This window comes from Amblyraja radiata, chromosome 19 (genome assembly GCF_010909765.2).
Source record: "Amblyraja radiata isolate CabotCenter1 chromosome 19, sAmbRad1.1.pri, whole genome shotgun sequence".
In the NCBI taxonomy this organism is placed as follows: domain Eukaryota; kingdom Metazoa; phylum Chordata; class Chondrichthyes; order Rajiformes; family Rajidae; genus Amblyraja; species Amblyraja radiata.
This window is the reverse complement of record NC_045974.1, coordinates 30,553,685-30,575,347: the sequence shown is the minus strand read 5'-3', so window position 1 is coordinate 30,575,347 and position 21,663 is coordinate 30,553,685. Positions and strand designations below refer to the sequence as shown.

The 21,663-nt window shown below is 43.6% G+C and overlaps 1 protein-coding gene across 1 annotated transcript in view; it reads left to right on the top strand.

Annotated features, from left to right (window-relative positions):
• ptprr (protein tyrosine phosphatase receptor type R) overlaps positions 1-21,663 on the top strand; it is a 189,340-nt gene that overhangs the window by 118,224 nt on the left and 49,453 nt on the right. The window contains exon 8 of the mRNA XM_033038171.1: positions 1,350-1,434. Coding sequence (XP_032894062.1) covers positions 1,350-1,434 — 85 coding nt within the window. The remainder of the gene's footprint in view (positions 1-1,349; positions 1,435-21,663) is intronic.

The following is a 21,663-nucleotide window of genomic DNA, read 5'->3' as shown; positions in this document are numbered from 1 at the left end:
ATCTCCTCCCCTTTCGGCTTTCCGCAGAGACCGCTCCCTCCATAACTCCTTGGTCAATTCGGCCCTTCCCATGCAAACCATCCCCTCCCCTGGTTCTTTCCCTTGTAACCGCAGGAAATGCTACACTTGTCGCTTTACCTCCCCCCCCTCGACTCCATCCAAGGACCCAAGCAGTCTTTCCAGGTGAGGCAGAGGTTCACCTGCACCTCCTCCAACCTCACCTATTGCATCCGCTGTTCTGCTGTTCTAGCTGTCAACTGCTCTACATTGGTGAGACCAAGCGCAGGCTTGGCGATCGCTTCACCCAACACCTCCGTTGAGTTCACATTAACCACCCTGATCTCCCTGTGGCTCAGCACTTCAACTCCCCCTCCCATTCCGAATCCGACCTTTATGTCCTGGGCCTCCTCCATGGCCAGAGTGAGTCCCACCGCAAATTGGAGGAGCAGCACCTCATATTTCTCTTGGGTAGTTTACACCCCAGCTGTATGAACATTGACTTCTCCAATTTCAGCTAGTCCTTGCTTTCTCCCTCCTTCCCCTCCGCTCCCCAGCTCTCCCACAGCCTACTGTCTCCGCCATCCTTTCTTCTTCCTGCCCCCCACCCCCACATCAGTCTGAAGAAGGTTCTCGACCTGAAACGTCGCCTATTCCTTCACTCCATAGATGCTGTCAAACCCGCTGATTTTCTCTAGCATTTTTGTCTACCCTCTCTCACTAAATTAATACTCAAACCAATGTTTATAAGTTCCACGGAAGGAACTCACTGCAGGATATTCACCGCAGAGTATCAGATTGTTTTGTGGAATGCAAGAGAGACGAACACTTGGAACATGGATTCAGGATTTTACTGGAGAGGACAGATGAGTTCAATATTATGGGGTGGCACAGTGGTGCAGTGGTTGAGTTGCTGCCTTAGAGCACTAGAGACCTGGGTTAGATCCTGACTATGGGTGCTGTCTGTATGGAGTTTGCACGTTCTCCCTGTGCCTGCGTGGGTTTTTTCCCGGGTGCTCCGGTTTCCTCCCACACTCCAAAGACATATGTGTTTGGAGGCTAAACTTTGGTAAAAGATTGCAAATTGTCCCTAGTGCATAGGATAGTGCTAGTGTATGGGGATTGCCTGTCACCGCGGACTCGATGGGCCGAAGGGCTTCTTTGCACGCTGTATCTCTAAACTAAACTGAACAAAAAATATTGTGTGCGTTATGTACATTAATTCTGTACAAATAATACAGAATTCTTTAACTGACATTAACTATGTCTTTTTTGCAGTGTGACGTACTGTGCTAAGCAAGTTTGAATTTCTGATGCTTCTATCTTTTTGTTTAATTTCCTTCAAATAACAGGAAATTCCCATGAATTTTGTGAATCCCAAGGAGCTGAGTATCCCATGTCATGGAACTAAGAATAGATATAAAACTATTTTGCCAAGTAAGTTCACCTGTTTTGCAATTCTTTTGCTGTTCAAATGCTCATGTGTCTATTTTACTCATAATCAAGCCACTTTAATCAGGCCTGTATTGATTAGTGCAATGCACAAAACATATGTCTGCATGCTAAATGAACTCGCATTTAAAATTTAAGCCGGGGAAAGTTTCAAGGAAAAGTGATAAGGACGAATATTGATTACTGCCTACTGCACCGATTACTAACTTCAGTGTTCATTCAGTGAGAGAAGCAAAACACTGTGATTTGGGGGAGCAATAAAATGTCTAATAATTTAAACAATCAGGTGAAGATAAATTATTTGCGCAAATAGACATGCACAATTTCCATTTGGCATTTTACCTGGAGCTGTCAGGACAGAGTGTACAAGTTTAAAATGTATTCAATTCAAAATATGTCTGATAAATGTGACTTCAGTCCATAATGTTGTACAGAGATCAAGAAATCAGATGCATTATGTTGCAATAATTAAACTACCCTGTACCATAATTTGTGTAGAAATGTTTAATCATGATATCCCATCTTGCATCTAAGATATATATTGCACAGTTCAGGCTGTCTGCAGTCCTTCTGCCATGAACGTACAGTATCTTGGACAGCAAACCCTCGTTATAACGGCGTGTACGGGGGGGGGGGGGGGGGGGATGATGTCTGTTATTGCCGATTGTCCGCTATAATCGAGTAAGGGATCACCGAGTAATAGAGTTTCATTGTATAAATTGTAGAAACAATGGACTGCAGATGCTGGTTAATACACAAAAGGACACACAGAGTTAAAGTAACTCAGCAGGTCAGGCAGCATCTTTGGAGAACATGGATAGGTGACATTTTGGGTTGAGACCCTACTTTAGACTCTCAGTCTGGAACAGGGCCTGGAATCCAGGTGAGTTGACCGGTGAGTTGACTGCTGGCGGCAGGTGCGAGGATCGGCAGCGGAATCATTGGTCGCGGGTGCGGTCTGGAAGTAGCCAGGGAAGACGTGTGGGCCGGCAGTGGCAGCGGTAGGCCCGGCCTGGTATGGGAGGTGGTGCCGGCCAGGAATGGCGTCGGCAACCCAGCCTGGTCCTGAAGCTCAGTAGGTTAGTAACCAAAATCCATTATAAAGAGGTCCGTAATAATGAGGGTTTACTCTGCAACGTTCCGGTTTTCGCAATTGATACAGATATTCATTGGGTAAACCAATTAGCATTGGGTAAACCAATTAGCATTGGGTCTACAGCAGCATTATTGCCTCGCTAAAGTTTGAATTTTTTTTTTCAAACCAGAGTATTTAATGGAACAGATATGGGCACTGTGAACCATAAGCAGAACTGCAGGGTTGCAAACTAACGTATTTGTAAATTAACGGAGTTAATTTTGACTCTGATGCAAATGTAAGACGTCAGTTCACTATATGCACTGTTCAACATCATGAAATATAGTTACATGGATAGGACTGGTTTGGAGGGATATGGGCCAAATGCAGGCCAGTGGGATGTGTAGATGGGGCATCTTGGTTGGCATGGGCAAGTTGGGCCAAAGGGCCTGTTACCATGCTGTATGACACTATAAGCCTTCACTACATGTACTTTAATAGGATGAACAAATTCTTGAAATAAGATGGAAGGAGTTTGCATGTATTTCTATGCATTGGACAGAACTTTATTGTGGAAAATAGTATTTAAAACTAAAGCATTTACAAAGTGTCAGGCTAAATTGCACAGATTGGAAGGCAATGTTTCTGTAGAGCAACCTCAGCTTGTATGTGTGTGTGTGGTGTGTGAGACTGTTTGCGAGAGTGTGTGTGTGTAGATGTACATGTGTGCAAGTGTGTGGTCTGTGTGTGGTCTGTGTGTGTGTGTATGTAGATGTACATGTGCCGAATTTCTGCACCTTTACTCACCAGAACAGGACATGCAGGAGATTTAGTGGCAGGCTCTTCTCACCTTCAGCTTCACCCTGGATTTGCCACTGATGTCAGTGTTCGTGAGGGTACTGAGCTAAGGGGCCAAATATACGTTGTATTCAACTCCTCAGCTTAATGCCAGGGATAGTTGGTGCATCAAGTGCAGTCTTTGATCATTGTCTGATACAAAAAAGGCAAATGAGGATAAGTTTAAAAAAAACTAATTTACAAAAAGTATTTTATGTTAATTTATTTTCAAATATTTTACTTCTTTATTTTGTATAATTATGAATATGTTTGTCACCTTTTTGTGCATCCTGAGGTGTAACCTGGAAAGTCATTGGGGTGGTCTTTGGGAAACCCCTCAGTTTTCATTGCTTGTGGCCTAGTCATCACACATAAACTGCTCTCTCTCTCTCTCTCTCTCTGCTGGAAGAGAGGCTTGCAGAATAATGGGACTATCCAGCCACAAAGGATAGGCGGAAGTGTGGATATCCCATGGGACCCCAGTGCCATGTTTTCAAGGTGTTTCACAGGAATTTAATATGGACGAAGATGATCAAAAACAAAGTTATACAATACAATACAATACAATACAATTCAATTTATTGTCATTTGGACCCCTTGAGGTCCAAACGAAATGCCGTTTCTGCAGCCATACATTACAAACAAATAGACCCAAGACACAACATAATTTACATAAACATCCATCACATCGCTGTGATGGAAGGCAAAAACTTATCTCTCCACTGCACTCTCCCCCCCGATGTCAGAGTCAAAGTCAAAGCCCCCGGCGGGCGATGGCGAATTGTCCCGTGGCCATTAAAGCCACGCCGGGTGATGCAAGGCCGCACACCGGGTCTTGGTGTTAAAGCCCCCGGCGTGCGCTCGCAAACTCCCGCGGCCATTCCAAGCCGCGCGGGGCGGTGATGTAGGCCCCGCTCCAGGAGCTCTTCAACCCCGCAACTCGGGCGGGAGAAGTCGCCGTTGCGGGAGCCCTGAAAAGCGGACTCCCTCCAGGGACCCGCGGGCTCCCGGTGTCGTCCGCCAGACCCGCAGTTGCAGCCTCCGAATCTCCGGAGGTCGGGCCGCAGCAGCATCCACCACAGCTCCACCCGCTCTGGACTCGGCCAGCTCCGCGACGGTGAGGTGAGTAGTCGGCACCACAGCCCCCGGTCTTCCTGTTGGACGCCGCTCCTCGTTGCAGCCCCAACGACAACGGAGACCCGACAAGGTCGGGTCTCCCGTGCAGGGAGAGATTTAAAAGTTACCCCCAACCCCCCCACACCACCCCCACCCCCCCCCCACACACATACCCCAACAAAAATAACAAAAACTACATAAAAACATAGACATAAAATAATAAAAAAACGCAGACGGACTGCAGAGGCCGCTGCTGACAAGAGTCGCGCCGCCCACCGGACTATGTAGCGTCTTTAAAGTGGATAGAGATTTGGAAAGACAAATAACTAGAAATTCATCTCTGGATAGTATCGCTGAATGTGCTGTATAACAGTGATGTACATTGTGATCCGCAATTCAGCTCAATTGAAGTAATCAGAAATGAATCTTGGAAGCAGAGAGCAAAGTACAACTGCTAACTGAAAAAATAACGAGAGGCAGAACACTGTTTAGTGACACCGGACAAAAGATGTTACAAAAAACCCTGAATTTTGAATTTTCAGTCTGAAGAAGGGTGCTGACCTGAAACATCATCTGTGCATTTCCAACTATGGATGTGGCCTGACTCACAGAGTACCTCCAGCAGTATTTTTTTATTGCTTAAAAGCATTTTTTTCTCTCTCCTCTTCTTATCTGACGCCATTTTATCTCTTTTCACCTCTAACCTTTGTCAACTGCTCCACTCATCTCCCAGTCAAAGCCTTCTACCAGAATACACCTATCACTTGTCAGACTCTGTCCCACCACCACCTCTCTTTTCCAGGTTTTTGTCCCCTCTTCCTATCAGTCTGACGAAGGGTCACGACCTGAAAAGTCACATGTCCATTCCCTCCGCAGATGCTGCCTGACCCACTGAGTTCTTCCAGCATTTTGCGTTTTGATCAAGATTCCAGCATCTGCAGTTCTTGAGTCTCTCTTCTTTTTTGGAATAGTTGGGTTGAACAATATTTGCTCAGCCACAACTGTGTTTTAGGTGTAATTTTACCTTAAAGCTAAATAAATTAAACCTTTCCAAGTGCACAAGATCAGAAACAGTTTGCCAAATCATATTTGAGTACAAAACAGGCAGCAGAATAACAAAAGGTTGGAGAGGGAGTGTATATAATTCTTATATTACTCACAAGCAAATAAGTTTCTTGCTTTCCAACTGGAAACCAACTTGATTGAAGCAAGCATTACTAAGTGAATTTCCTGGTCCAGGAAATCGCTTTTCCTGCGTTAATTCCTATGAGAAAGCTTCTTTTGTTTTTTTTCTTTCGGTTCCTCCTTCTACCTATTGTGCACCACTCATTTTTTTCTGAGGTTTGCTTGAGCATATCATATGATCAGTTTGCTGGAACCTCTATTGAAGTGTTCTTACCCCTTACCTCCAGGTTTTAGTTTCGTTTAGAGATACTCTTTGGCCCACTGCTCCCGCGCCGACCAGCGAACCCCGTACACTAGCACTATCCTCACACTAGGGCCAATTTACAATATTTACCTAAGCCGATTATCCTACAAACCTGTATGTTTTGTGAGGAAACTAGAACACCCGGGGAACACCCACATGATCACGGGGAGAACGTACAATCTCCTCACAGACAGCACCCATAATCAGGATCGAACCTGGGTCTCTGGCGCTGTGAGGCAGCAACTCTACCACTGCGCCACCATATTTTATTTAAATGTAGAGAAGGCCAGGGTTTAAATCTGCTCGTGGAGAATGCACTGGGTCCTTGAGCACGGATGTCAAAGGATTCCACAGCACTTTTTCATAAAGCAAGTACAGGCTGAACACTAGTAATGGGATTTATATCCATCTTGCTTTTGGTGTTTGATATCTTACTGTTTATAAAGTTTAACATCTACTTTGAGTCAGTGTTTTTCAGCATGGACTGCCATTATGCCAGGGATTGGATAATGGGTTTAAATAAGAACAACTGAAAGTGAAGAGGAAATAAGGAATAATGAGTACGTAATGTTGGGCAAACATGGATAGGGAAGAGAATTTGGGTGGGATTTTTTTTTTTTAACCATTCACGAAAAGTGACAGAAAAAGTGAAGCTGTTTAGCAAGGCAATTCAAGGATAAGAATGCATCTAGTGGCTTAGATTTTATTATAAAGCAGGGCAATCATAAGGTTATTATGGTATTATTGAACAAAAACAAAGTGCTGGGGGAGCTCAGCAGGTCAGGCAGCATCTATGGAGGGAATGAACAGATGACGTTTTGGTCAGGACTCTTCCTCAGACTGATGGAGTTAGGGGGGGGGGGAGGGGAGTTGGACAATGGGGACAGAAATGGAAAAGAGAAGTAGGGTGGGGCAGAACCTGGCAAGTGATTGGTGGACAGACACAAAATGCTGGAGTAACTCAGCGGGTCAGGCAGCGTCTATGGAGAAAAGAAATTGGTGAGGTTTCGGGTCAAGACCCTTCATCAGACAGAAGTGATAGGTGGATACAGGTGAAGGAGGTGGGGAGGGGGGATGTATGTTTAGATCACTGGAGATTTAAAATAAATAGCTTTAGCATGTTTCATCCCTGATACTGCCTGCCTTGTCTGAAAGTCCACCATTAATCTCCACTTTCATACCTGCAAATGGTATGGAATTGGCATTTAATATCTCTGATCATTCAAATTAAGTTAGTGTTGTGCTTGGAATAGCAACAGACTCTCCAGCACCACTGTCCCATCCTTCTATGCCTGTGCTAACTCCAAATCCCACTGCTACTCCTTACCTGAACCCCTTTACTACTTGCCCCTCACAAAACTCCCTCCACTTGCCTCTCCTCAAACTCACAATGGTTCATCTTCTCCAACTGCTCACCCCACCCCCCACCCCTCACCCCCAACCACTCATCATTCCCCCTCTACTTCTCAATGCCCTCCTTTCTCCCTAATGTTGATAGTAGGGAAGATGCTGGAAATATTCTGAGGCAGAGGATTAATGATCACTTGCAAAAGCAGGGCCATGTATGGAGTATAGAGCGTGGCAGGGTGGTAACGTTGCTGCCTTACTGCACTAGAGCCCCGGGTTCGATCCTGACGACCGGTGCTGTCTGGACAGATTTTGTACGTTCTCCCCGTGACCCGGTGGGTTTTCCCCGGGTGCTCCGGTTTCCTCCCACATCCCAAAGTCGTACAGGTTTGGAGGTTAATTGGCTTTGGTAAAGATTATAAATTATCCCCAGTTTGTGGGATGGTGCTAGTGTAGGGGGGGGGGGGGTCGCTGGTCAGTGCTAAACTAAACTGAAAGAGAGACAACATTGCCTGACCTCAATTTGATTGAATTCTTCGAAGAGGGAACAAAGTGTGTCAAGGAAAGCAGGGCAGTAGCTATGATGTACATGGACTTCAGTTAATCCTTTAACAAAGTTCTACACGAGAGACCGATTCAAATGGTTAGAGATCCAGGGCAAGTTGGCAAACTGGATCCAATATTGGCTTGGCAATTGGAGACAGAGGGTGATAGTAAAGGGCTGATTTTGCAATTGGAAGACTGTGCCCAGTGACCGTACACAAGGATCAGTGCTGACACCATTCTGCTTGTAATGTGGGTGGATGAATGTGGGATGTGGCTGTGGGAAGCATTTGAATGTTGGTATGGTATTCTGAAGTACTGCTGGTGACGTTTCCACTGGATCTTTCTGCATTGCTCATTGACCAGGTGTTGATTCCTCACTTTGATTGTAGTGATAGTGCGGGATGTTTTGTGCCATGAGGTTGCAGATTGTAGTTGTGTCGATTTTTCTCCTGCTGCTGGTGGCCCATTGTACCTTTTGAATGCCCAGTATTATGCTGTATTAAAATACAACACTGTCCTTCTAATGTTAGACACAAAGTGCTGGAGTAACTCAGCGGGTCAGGCAGCACCTTTGGAGAAAAAGGATGGGTGATGTTTTGGGCCGGGACCCTTCTGTCTATCTTCAGTATATATCAGCATCTGTAATTCCTTTCTATACTGCCCTTCCTATTCCTGACTCTATAGCAGTCCTGTCATGTGTAGGAAGGAAATGCAGATGCTGGTTTAAACTGAAGATAAACACAAAATGCTGGAGTAACTCAGCGGACGGAACAGGCTGTCCCGCTGAGTTGCTCCAGCATTTTGTGTCTAAAGCAGTCATCCCTGCTGGAAATACAACTTGACATTTTAGTGACTAACAAAAGGATAGATTTAGGTTTTAATGTCTCCTAATTCAACCACACCCAACAGCTTTGTCACTTGCTGACATTAAGTTTACAGACACAGAGACCAATGAGTTGCTAGCCCGCATGAAGATCTGCACCAGCCTGAGTGGTGGATGGGAGTTTGGTGGGGAGGGAGTTAATTAGGTTGGGGCAGTGGGGAGCAATAATTGAACCAGTATCTCTCATTGTGGATTATTTTATGGTGGCTTTTAAGATTTGTTCTTTCCTTTGAAAAGCAAAATGCCCACACTGTGAACGGATGTTGGAACTGAGAAATGTTGACAGATGTATTAAAGCGAAACGTTTAAAAAAATGACACCAATCCATTCAAGGGTGTACCTCACCCACACAATCAAGTCTGGAATGTCTCTTCCTGTCTGCCTTGTGGTTTTCTGCTCTGTTTTTGTTTCAACAATCCTGCAAAAAAACTTTTGAGGATATTTTGTTTAGTGCAATCTGCTGAAAAATCTTTTTTGAAATGTCTGTCAAAGATATTTAGCACCATTTATTACTTTTCCATAATCTGTTATTGTGTACACCAAAGAGCACTTGATATCAGGAATTGTAAACGTGTGCTGACATGTAGATCAACGTGCTTCAGTCCACATACAATGCAGAATGGTCAAACAGTGGTGATTATAATCAGCTTAACTCTTCTCATTTATCTGTTTGGAAAGGAATAAACCAGTGGGAAAACGGGAAAGCTCATATATATATTCTCAGGCCTGTGCGGCATTATTAGCCCTCAAGCAATGTGATAAGCAAGCATTTGGTAAATATGTTTCCATGCATCCTCCAGATAGAAATAAACTGTAAACTTGCTCTTAATAAATGGAATGGTGTTTAAATTCATGTTACTCCCAGAGCAAATGGAATAGAGAACCAGAGGACATAGGTTTAAAGTGAGGGGCGAGAGATTTAATGGGAAACTGAGGGGTAACTTTTTCACACTGTGGTTGGGGGGTGTATGGAGCAAGCTGCCGGAGGAGGTAGTTGAGGTCAGTAGTATCGCAGCATTTAAGAAACATTTGGACAGGTACATGGATAGGACAGGTTTAGAGGGATATGCAGGCAGGTGGAACTGGTGTAGGTTGGACATGTTGGTCGTGTGAGCAAGTTGGGCCAAAGGGCAGTGTCTCCACACTGTATGACTATGTGAAAATGTATCTTCTCCTCATGCCTGACCTCGCACTTGAGATTGGAATCAAGTTTAGCAAAGATGCCGCCATGGTCAAATAGTTTACTTTAGACATTAGTTTTGGACTTACAGCGTGGAAACAGGTCCTTCCACCCACCGAGTCAACACTGACCATCGATCACCCTGTACACTAGCACTATCCTACACACAAGGAACAATTTACAGAAGCAAATTAACCTACAAACATTTACATATTTGGACTGTGAGAAGAAACCGGAGCACCCGGAGAAAATGCATGAAGGTCACGGGGAAAATGTCCAAACTCCACCCAGGCAACAGCCATGGTCAGGATCAAACCCGGGTCTCTGGTTCTGTGGGGCAGCAACTCGACTGCTGCCCTAGTTGTTGAAAGCAAGTAAATAGGTGAAAATGAACCTTGGCCGACATGTTAGTTATTAGTTATTATCCCAAGGCAACATTGTCAGCAAATGAAGGTGAATCACAGCAATTCAATACTCATTGAGAATGGGAGATCTATTCAAATTTACAAGTACCAAAGGTGTCATGATGAAAGAGTGTTATACTACTGGAAGATTAATCAATTGGAAGCTTGCAAATTGGAAAAGACATAGCACAGTTTAAATGCTGACATTTTGGGATGGATTATGTAAATCTGGTGTGTATTCCTTTGAATTTGAAAGAGTGATCTATTCCTAACATGTAAGGTAATACAGAGAACCAGTTTGCTCTGAGAGAAACAACTGCAACTAAAAACTGCAACTTGTCATATAGAAATCAGAGCAGGAGTTTCTCTTTCGCTTCAAGATTTAAAAAAAATCTGGAACATAAATGGTAAAAGCAGCTGTGATTTCTGGGTCAATTTGAAATTTTCAAGATCAAAATAAATAGGTTTTTCTAATGCAAGGTTATTGTGGCTTAAAGGTAAATGAAACTGAGCTACATGGATAGTTTATTCTCAGCTCTTATCAGGCAACTGAACCATCTTATCAACAACCAGATAAGATGCTTGTCCTGAGCTGCCATCTACCTCAATAGAGACAATTGGACTATCATTAACTGGACTTTACTGGTCTTTATCTTGTGCTAAACATTTTCCCTTTATTATCCATATCTGTATACTTTGGACAGCTCAATTGTAGTAAGGTCATAAGTGATAGGAGCAGAATTAGGCCATTTGGCCCATCAAGTATACTCCGCCATTCAATCATGGCTGATCTATCTCTCCCTCCTAACCCCATTCTCCTGCCTTCTCCCCATAAGTCCTGACACCTATACAAATCAAGAATCTATCTATCTCTGCTTTAAAAATATCCATTGAAAGTGTTGTATAGTCTTCCTGCTGACGAGTTAGCATGCAACAAAAAGTTTTTCACTGTACATGTAACAACAAACTAAACTAAACTAAGGTCAGGCAACATCTAATGCGAGAATAGGTACAAAGGACTATATGGCCTCTCCTTGTTCCCAGATATCATTACATCCTTTATCACATGCAATTGGAAGAGGCTTGAAGCCAGCAAGGCAAGTTGCTAAAAAAACACACAAAGTGCTGTAGTAACAGTGAGTCAAGCGGCCTTTTCACGGGGCGAGTTGACGCAAGATGTCACCAGAGTGAAGAGGTCGTGGTCCAGCACGAGTCTCGCACGATATAACGGCAGTAGATAAAGAGTTCCCACGGTACTCGGCATTTCTGCTATTTGTGCGAGTGACTTGTCCGTTTCCCGAGCTTTCCCGTTAAATCTTGAATGAACATCGTGAACTACACGTGACACAAATGATGTAACTTTTTTTTTCACACACTATATATATCCTCCCTTGGTTGAATTGGCTCATTTGGAGACATATTTTACTGTGTATGTGGGAGACACAGATGGACTGAGCACAGTACCTCGGTCTTACTGTGTGTGGGAGAAGGGGAGAAAGAGACGTACACTCACAGAGGCAGAGTCTCTCAGCCTGTGTAAGAGGGAGGGAGAGAGAGAGAGAGGCACACACAAGGTGGATGTGAAATCTCACCTGCCTGTTTCAGTGACAGACACCCGCCGTCAGTAAATGAAGACACCCCCATCTGTCTCCCCCTCCTCTCCCTCGACTCCCCCACCTTTCTCTCCCAACTCCAGTCCCGTCCCGACCCCCTGGGAAACTGAATAGAGCAATAGTCAACTGCTGCCTGTGCGCTGATATGACAATAAAGGCTACTTTACTTTACTGAGTTAAAGAGTTCCCACGGTAGACTGTAAAACTGGGACCCTGGTTCTGGACTCCCCCAACACCGGAACCCTTCTTCAGACAGCCTAATCGGAATTGAGTCTGAAGATGTGTCTCGTCCCGAAACATCAGCTTTTTTTCTCCAGAGATGCTGCTTGACTCGCTGAGTTACTCCAGCTTTTTGTGTCTGTCTTCGGTTTAAACCAGCATGTGCAGTTCACTCCTTACACGGGTCTCTGTACAACATTGATTGGTAGCGTTCCGGACCCCTGGACCCGAGGACTCCGACCTGTATCTCTCAAAGAAGTACATGTGAAAAATTTCTCACGGACCATAAAAATGCGTAACCTTTCAGTAAAGTCCCTTTTAAAGTCCCTTTTAAAGATTATAGTTATTTTCTTGACCAAGTTACACGATGACCTGCCGTTAGCGCTACGGTGGTCCACGGTGGTCCACGAATGCCGCACTGTTATCGCACGAGGTTCCCACGATGTTAAACTCCGGTTAACTCTTGCGTCAAGTCGCCCCGTGAAAAGGCCGCTTTAGGCAGTATTTGTGTAAACCAGCATCTGCAGTCCTTTGTGTTGGCAGGACACTATATTTGGCTTGGACTATTAGTTGGACATGGTTAATTGCTCTATCATCGTGGTCTTAGACGGAAATGGGCAGAGAATGATTAAGTCTAGCAGATGTCATGATGATCAGCATTAGAGGAAATTACTTGGGAATGATAGTGAGAGATAGAATTTGGATTCTGCTTATTGAAACTGGAGTCACGTTAGTTGCCATTTAACAACCAGCTGGATACTGTGGATTAGGAAAGAAAAGACATTATCTTCTGCAGCATTTATATTCCTTAAATGGGCACACATTAGGACAGAGACATTTTGTTGTGGTTTAGCTGTTATACGTTGTATGCAGCATGCAATTCAACATACAACGTAATCTTCTTGATTAATACAGTTGGCAGAGGTTATGGGGAGAAGACAGGAGAATGGGGTTAGAAGGGAGAGATACTGTAGATCAGCCATGATTGAATGGTGGAATAAAATTGATGGGCCGAATGGCCTAATTCTACTCCTATCCCTTATGAATTCAGCATTCAACATAAGTCACCAACAATGTACTCTCACTGTTTTGTACATTGAGTGAAAATAATGTTTCGCTCTCGAGAGTATAGGTTTAGGACACATAACAAAAGTCTGCTTCTTACATTTGGCAATGTACTCTCCCTGCTTAGTTTTTAACATTTTCAATGCTTTTATAAAATTGGCACATCAGATTCTAACATAAGGCTTGTAATAGTTAAAACAGCAGCTTTATTACAAATGAAAGTAAAAGTTTGGTTACGATGTAACTTTGAATACTGAGCAAAGAACTCCACTAGAAATAGTGCAATGCTTAATCATATGAGTAGCTCGCTCAGATTAAGAAAGCAGCATTCTTTGGTGGCTATGGGGCCAAACATGCTTTTATTCGAGACCCTGCACCAGCAATGAGAATGCAGAGGGAGATTGTTAGGACACAGAAGTTAAAGGGAGGTGCGAGACTGGTTGGTTATGGATGGAACCAGATGAGAGGGCGTGTGGGGATGATACGCTGATGGAACCAGATGGGGGAGGGGAAGGGATATAGGAAAGAGGATCCAAGGTAGAAGAAACCCTGGTGGAGGTACGTGGGTGATGGACTATGGAACCAGGTAGGAGAGCATAATGAACCTTGGTATTGAAGGAGGGAGGGATGGCAAAAGTAAGTAAAGGGAGAGAGAACCAGGGTGGACTGATGGAAGTTGGAAAAGAACCAAGTGGAGTAGGTTACCTGAAATTGAGATTTTCATTGTTTATACCATTAAGTTGTATGCTACCCAAATGGAATATGACGTGCCATTTTCTAGGTTGCATTTGGCCTCCCTGTGGCAAAGGAGAAGGTCAAGGGCTGACGGGTCCTTGTGCAAATGGGAAGTGAAGGTGAAAGGATATGCATTCCGAAGTTCAAGATGTCCATGAGGACAGCAGATGCCATTGCGGACAGAGTGTGAGTGCTTTGCAAAGCTGTCACCTTGTCTATGCTTGGTCTTGCCGATGTAGAGGAGGCCACATCTCGAGCTCCGAATGCAGCAGACCAGTTGTAGTGGAGGTGCATGTGAACCTCTACCTCATTTGGAAGAGTTGTTTGTATCCCTGGATGGTGGTGAGGGAAGAGTTTTTAGTTTAGAGATACAGTGTGGAAACAGGCTCTTCAGCCCACCGAATCCCCACTGACTAGCAATCCCCACACATTAACTCTGTCCGGCACTAGTTTTTACATTTATACCAAGCCAATTAACCTACAAACCTGTATGTCATTGGAGTGTGGGAGGAAACCGAAGATCTCGGAGAAATTTCACGCAGGTCACAGGGAGAACGTACAAACTCTGTACCGACAAAGACCCGTAGCCAGGATCGAACCCGGGTCTCTGGTGCTGTAAGTGCTGTAAGGCAGCAACTCTACTGCTGCGCCACCATGTAGGGACACGTGTTATATCTCCAGCAGTTGTACATGAAAGTGCCAAAGGGTGGGGTGGGTTGGAATGAGCAGGCCCGGAAGTCACAGAGAGAGGGGATGTCTATCTCTGTTTTGTTTGGGATGGGCTGGGAAATGAGTGCTAAGAATAAATACCTGCTCAATTGACCTTTGAGAAATCAAGGCAGATTTTGGCGTTCAGAAGAGTTGGGGAGGATGGACTGATCAAACCGAGGATCAGTAGCCATTTTAAAGAAAGTTATAAACTTTAAATAAATTGGGCATTTTTTAATTCTGCATTCCTACCAGTTCTTGTGCTGTAGCCCTTTCTTTAATGAAATGATAAATGGCAAGCTTTAAGATTTACATTTGGGATCCGGGACACAGCAGCCCAGCGTTTATTGTCCATCTCTTATTGTTACCCAGAGAATATCGTGACAAGCCACAGTCTTGAGCCGGTCCTTCTAGTGAAGGTTCTCCCACAGTGATCCCTGCTGTTGGACAAGGAATTCCAGGATTTAGACCCAATGATAAGCAAGAACAATATATTTCCAAAGACACATAGTGCCTCAGCGGGTCAGGCAGCATCTCTGGAGAATACGGATAGTTTTGTTTTGTTTAGAGATAGAGCATGGAAACAGGCCCTACTGCCCACCGATTCCGCACTGACCAGCGATCCCCGCTCCAACCACAAAGTATATTCCTTTTGATGCTATTTGATTTCAGTTTTACTGGAGTTACTTTCACCAAACTGTTCAGTAATTTGATTGCTTTGATGCCATTCTCACCTGATCTCAGCTCTGGAAGTTCATGTTCGGTTCTCTTTGGTCCATGTTTGGACCAAGGATGTAATAAGTCCTATAGCCTCATAACATGGTTAATTTTGAATTAAAAACGCGAAGATCTAAGGTAACAACTCAAATGGCATTCATAACATAAATGTGGAAATAGTCTGTCTATTACTTCTATTGTTGGTTGTCTCTGCTTCCCATTTTTGCTTCTCTCCCACAATCTCCCTTGGCACCAATGAAAGGGAGAGTGATTTTGGCCCAGATGAGGAATTGGAGCAAGTCAAGTCACTGCGGGGATAATAGCTTGCGATGGCCCTTATTTGGGGCCAAGAGAAGGCCATTAAAGTTATGTCAAATATCCAAGAGGATAAAAATGTTTTTGAAAGGTTAATCAGTAGGATAGGGGTCAACAGAAGAACGTGCGAAATTGGCAGTTAAAACCTCGATCAGTGAGAGTCATCATTAACTAGGAATGGACTGGAAACTTTACGTGTTTTAAGAGATGGAATATACCAAACTTGTAATTCAATGATTAAAAAATGGTGGGGGAATTTGCATTGAAGAAAAACTAACATTTTGTTGGGGGCTACCAGAGGAAGCAATAGAAGGGGATACAATTATGATTTTGAAAAGACAACTAGACAGTTTATGGATAGGAAGGGTTTGAAGGATTATGGGCCAAATGATGGCAAATGGGACAAGCCCAGATTGCCGACTTGGTCGGCATGGACAAGGTGGGCCGAAGGGCCTATTTTCATGCTGTATAACTCTGTGACTATGGTTCTAGGGCTCAGACCTTCTCCACCTGTTTTATAGAACAGTATTGCCTCAGCATTGATTGCTTGGGATGAATGGCCTCCTTCTGTGCTGTGTGATTCTGTGCCAAGGAAAATGGTAAAAGATATGCACTCGAAGTTGAACAAAATTAAAATGTCACTTTTTGTAATATGGCACAAACCTGAAGCGGGGAAGAATCCAGTTCCCCACAGTGTCACCCAGGGAGCAAAGTGTGAAACTTTGCTTCCTCAGGTATTTTAGCATTACATTATTTATCATAATGGGAAATCCTGACTAAAAATATAATGGGGAAGTCTTTGCCATTCCCGGCACGGACATAGTTACATAATAGGCATAAAATGGGTAATGTCAGGTTCAACATCCTTTATGTATTATACTGACTTCACTGGTATTGGTATTGGCTTACTATTATCAGTTTGCCAAGATAGAGAGAAAGACCTTGGTTTGCTTGTTATTGAGGCAGATCGTACTATATGTGAGTTCAACCAAACCATATGAGTACAACCAGTGGTGCAAAAAGTGAAAAGAAACATAAAGCAGAATATGGTGTTACAACTGTAGAGAAAGTGTAGATGAGAAAAAGTGCAAGGGTCACCACGAGGTAGATTGGGAGATTTGGAATACTTCCTAAGTTCATGAGAGAACTATTCAGGACTCTGATAACAGTGGGGAAAAACAGTTCTCTAATCTGGTAGTATGAGCTTTTAAACCTTTGTATCTTCTGTTTTATGGGGGTGTAGGGATGAGAGAATGACCCAGGGAGTGAGTGGTCTTTGATTATGTTGCCTGCTATCCTGATGCAGTGTGGTGTAGGTGGAGTCGATGGTGGAAGGCTGGTTTACATGATGGACTGGGCTGTGCCCACAGCTCAAAAATTTCTCATGGTCTTGGGCAGATTTGTCAAACCAAGTTGTGAGCATCCCAATAGGATATTTTCTATAGGACTACAGGACACCTGTAGAAATTGGTAGGAGTCAAAGGAGATTGACCTGAGGAATTAGAGGCATTGGTGTGCCTTGTTGGTCATATATGGATGGACCAAGTCAAATTGTTGTTGATATTCATGTCGAGTAACTTGAAGCTCTCAATCATTTCCACTTCAGCACCATATTACAGACTGGTGTGTGTACTTCACCCCACTTTCTGAAATTAATGTCTAGCACCTTCATTTTGCTAACATTGAGGTAGAGGTTGTTGGCTTGACACCAGTTACTGATGTCTCCTCTGCTCTATCTCAATGGCCAAGGAAGCACACTATCTCCTTCCTGCATTATTGTGGTGTCATCTGCAAGCTTATAAATGGAGTAAGAGTGAACTTGGCTGCACAGTTGTGCATGTTCAGGGAGTATAGCATGGAGTTGAGAACGCAGCCCTGTGGGGAACAGGTGTTTGAATCATGGAGGGTGCTTCATCACCTATCCTTCCTAATTTTTGTCAATTGGCCAGGATCCATATGCAGAGAGGGCTGCTGAGCCCTAGGTTATTGAGCAGCTGATGCATTACTATCTCTTTTGCGTTGAAATGTATGAATGCAAATAAATAAGTGATATCAATTTTAATATCGTATAAATTAATGATGGGTCTCCAGCGGACCTGCCCATAAAACCTCAGTATGAAGCACATCTGCCCAGGTGTAATAATGGAAAATTTCAGTTATGGAGCCTTCTGCCCAGTGTTAGATATATATATATATAGCTCTAAGAATGAGTGGAACCATGATATTCAAACAAGGAACTTGAAATAAGTGTGGTGCAGCGGTAGAGTTGCTGCCTTACAGCACCAGAGATCCGGTTTCGACTCCTACGATAGGTGCTGTCTACATGGAGCTTGTCCATTTTCCCTGTAACCATGTGGGTTTTCTCCGAGTGTGACGGTTTCATCCCACATTCCAATGACGTACAGGTTTGTAGGTTGGACCGAAGGGCCTGTTCCCACGCTATATCTCTAAACGAAACTAAAATAAATAAAGTGTTTAATGCCAAGTAAATCATTGGATGGCAATTTGATTGAAATCAACGCAAAATAAAATGGACTTCTTATGTTTTCTATTTTCACTACAATTTAAGACCAGCCGTCCTCTTTATATTTATATTAACACAATATTCTGCCCCAGCATGGTGGTGTGAAGTCCATCTTGAACTCTTGGAAATGCTTCCAACACAAAGGCCACAGCTGCAATGGGCCTTTATTCTAGTGTCAGATAAGTTGCCTTTGGAAGTTTGAAAAAAAACTGAAAAACGCAGTCAACAATGTTTCATCCAGAATTTATTGTCCACTTGGAATGTTGTACATTGTCTATTCAAAGGCAGTACTTGTCAAAATATTTGTTGGACAGTGCTTTCATTGTATGAACACACAGCATGGCCTACATTATTCACAAGTTTATGCCAGGTAATAATGATTAAACTAATTTGGATATTATAGTTACCTTTGAAATGTTGGCATCAATGTTTAATTTTCAAAGTAGTATTTTCAGAAAAAAATGTGTTGATTTAGGTTTGGAATGTCTGATAAGAATGCGGAATTTGTGAATAGTTTTTCAATGCGTTCAATACCATTGTTGTACTTTTTCTCCCCACACATCTTTCTAATAAAATAGGAAACCATTTGGCCCATGGAGTTTGGCCTTGTACTCAGCGTGATTTGTGAATCACTGTCAATCTGCCTCCTTTTTACTGGTTGTTTTCTGCACCTCTACAGTACTTACCGTGATTTTAAATCACCTATCTTGCGTTGCACTTCTTCTAACTGTGGCTATTGCTTTCAGTGCTCTTGATGTGCACTCCTCTATCTCAGTGAGATCAGATGTAGCCTAGGCAACCGCTTTGCTGAACACTTGCATTCTGTCCACTGTGGCCATTTGTATCCTCGGTTGGCAACCATTCTAATTCCCCTTCCCATTCCCACACCGACTTGTCCACCCTTAGCCTCCTCCACTATCAAGGTGAAGCCAAGCGCAAACAAGAGAAACGGTATCTCATATTCTGCTTAGGTAGTCTATCTAGGCATAATGCCTTTATGTCAGAGGCATGAACACTGAATTCTCCAATTTCAGGTACCTTGTATCCCCTCTGTTCCTTTGTCTCTCCTCCTATTTACTCTTTTCCTCTCTCACACCTCCTTCTTCCCACCTTACCCTCCAGTTCTCTATAACACTGTTTCCTTTACCCCCCCCCCCTTTCCCCATACTCTTCTCCCACAGGATTCCCTTCTCTCACTACTGCTCACCCCTCCCCTCCCTCTCTTGGTGATCCCATCTGCTACCACCCCTCATTCAGTTCAATTCTTCACCCTCCTTCCTTATCACATTCCAGTATCTATAGCCTTTTACTCTCCACTTTTTGTTTACTTTACTTTACTTTAGAGATACAGCAGGAAAACATAGACTAACACTATCCTACATACTAAAGGACAATTCTACAATTTACCAAGGCCAATTAACCCACAAACCTTGATGTCTTCGGGGTGAGGGAGGAAACCAGAGCACCTGGAGAGAACCCACGCAGTCACAGAGAGAACATACAAACTCCGTACAGACAGCCCCCTTAGTCTGGATCAAACCCGGGTCTCCAGCGCTGTAAGGCAGCAACTCTACTGCTGCACCACCGTGCCGCCACTTGTCACCTTCCACCATCGGTTGCTATGCCCACCCTTCCATTCCCTACCTGGCTGTTGTCTCCCAGTCATCCCCTCCTTACCTGTATCCACCTATCATTTACTAGCCCCACCCCTGGTTCCTACCCTTCTACTCTTTCAGTCTAGATGAAGAGTCTAAAATTGGTGACTGTCCATTACACTCCATAGATGCTGCCTGACCCGCACAGTTCCTCCGGCAAGCCATTTAGCAGATAAAATAAATCATGCTATTTTTAAATGCACGTGAAAAATGTGCATAAATGTCATGCAATCAGAGCAGCAAAAAGCTTCTCCCATGGGACAATGGTCAAGCCAGCAATATTATTTCAGTTGTGAAATGATTAAGATTGGAATTCTTGCATCTGAGAGTTTGTGATTCATTCTTTCTGCACATTTATTCTTAAGTACAAGAAAGGCCATTTTTTGGTTGTAGTAGGGACTAGACTTGAATCGCAACTGTTTAGTATTATATATTAATCATCTTGGCATTATGCAACCAAAAGACAAATCAAGGGTGGAGTATTGTCAAAACCTCATACCAATGGGATGAATGTGGAAATTAAAATCACTCCCATCACTTTAAAGGAACTGGGATGCTTCCTGTTCTCTTGTTATTAAGATGCTGGCCACCAGAGATTAAAATTTGGGTCAGCATAAAGACACGACTGTAGATAGCAATTAACTGGTTTGGATCAAGGTCAATACGTGTCGCATTTTTTTCCATCTTGCTTGACACATCAAGGGATAAACTGAAGATTGTTTTACTTAAAGCGGTGCTATTACATACTCAAAGCGGTGATATTACGTGCCATTACTTAATTGAACTTCTTCCTCAATATCTTGGCACAGAGATTGTTAACTGAACATTATCAAACTCCTTTTTGATTGTTATATTTCCCACGACAAAAGAGGAAATCAAGTAAGTGATAAGTATACAACAAAAGAGTTCCTCTAACATAAGCCCTGCAATTCGCTTTTAATTTTTTTCTCATTAATGGAATCTTTCCATATTGTTGTTCCAAAACCTGATTAAAAGTGAGTGATTGTCCGTATATCAAAGGATCTTTGTTGTAAAGAATCTATCTTGAGACAAATTACGAATGTGAGTGCCATGGGATACTGTTCATTGGTGCCTGCTACACAATTCATAAGAAGGAATCAAGGGATAGAACTTCCTTTCATTGGAGAGATATCACACTCGGAGCTGACCCATGTAATATGGACATTCTACTTTTGTGTCAGCCTCAGTCATGTTGCTGCCTAAGTCTACAAGGTTTGAGCTAGCTCCACTCACAAGACACCTTTTTAGAGGAGCATCGTGGCCCAGCGGTAGAGTTGCTACCTTACTGCGCCAGAGACCCGAGTTCAATCCTTATTACGGGTGCTGTTTGGACAGCGTTTGTACATTCTCTCCGTGACCTGCGTGGGTTTTCTCCGGCAGCCCCAGTTTCATCCCGCACTCCAAACGCATACATGTTTGTAGGCTAATTGACTTGGTAAAAATGGTAAATTGTCCCTAGTGTGTAGGATAGTGTTCGTGTGCGGGTATCGCTGGACGGTGCGGACTCGATGGGCCGAAGGGCCTGTTTCTGTGCTGTATCTCTAAACTAAACTAAACTGAAGCTGAAAAAGACTTTGACACAATCTACAGACACAAAGTGCTGGAGTATCTCAGCAGGTCAGGCAGCATCTCTGGAGAAAAAGCATGAGTGATGTTTTGGTTCAGGACCCTTGTTCAGACCTGAAACGTCATCCATCCATTTTCTCCAGAGATGCTGCCCGACCCGTTGAGTTACTGCAGCACTTTGTGTCCATCTTTGGTATAAACCAGCATCTGCAGTTTCTACATTTTGACAACCAGCTCTGTCTGCCATGAGCTTGTCAAA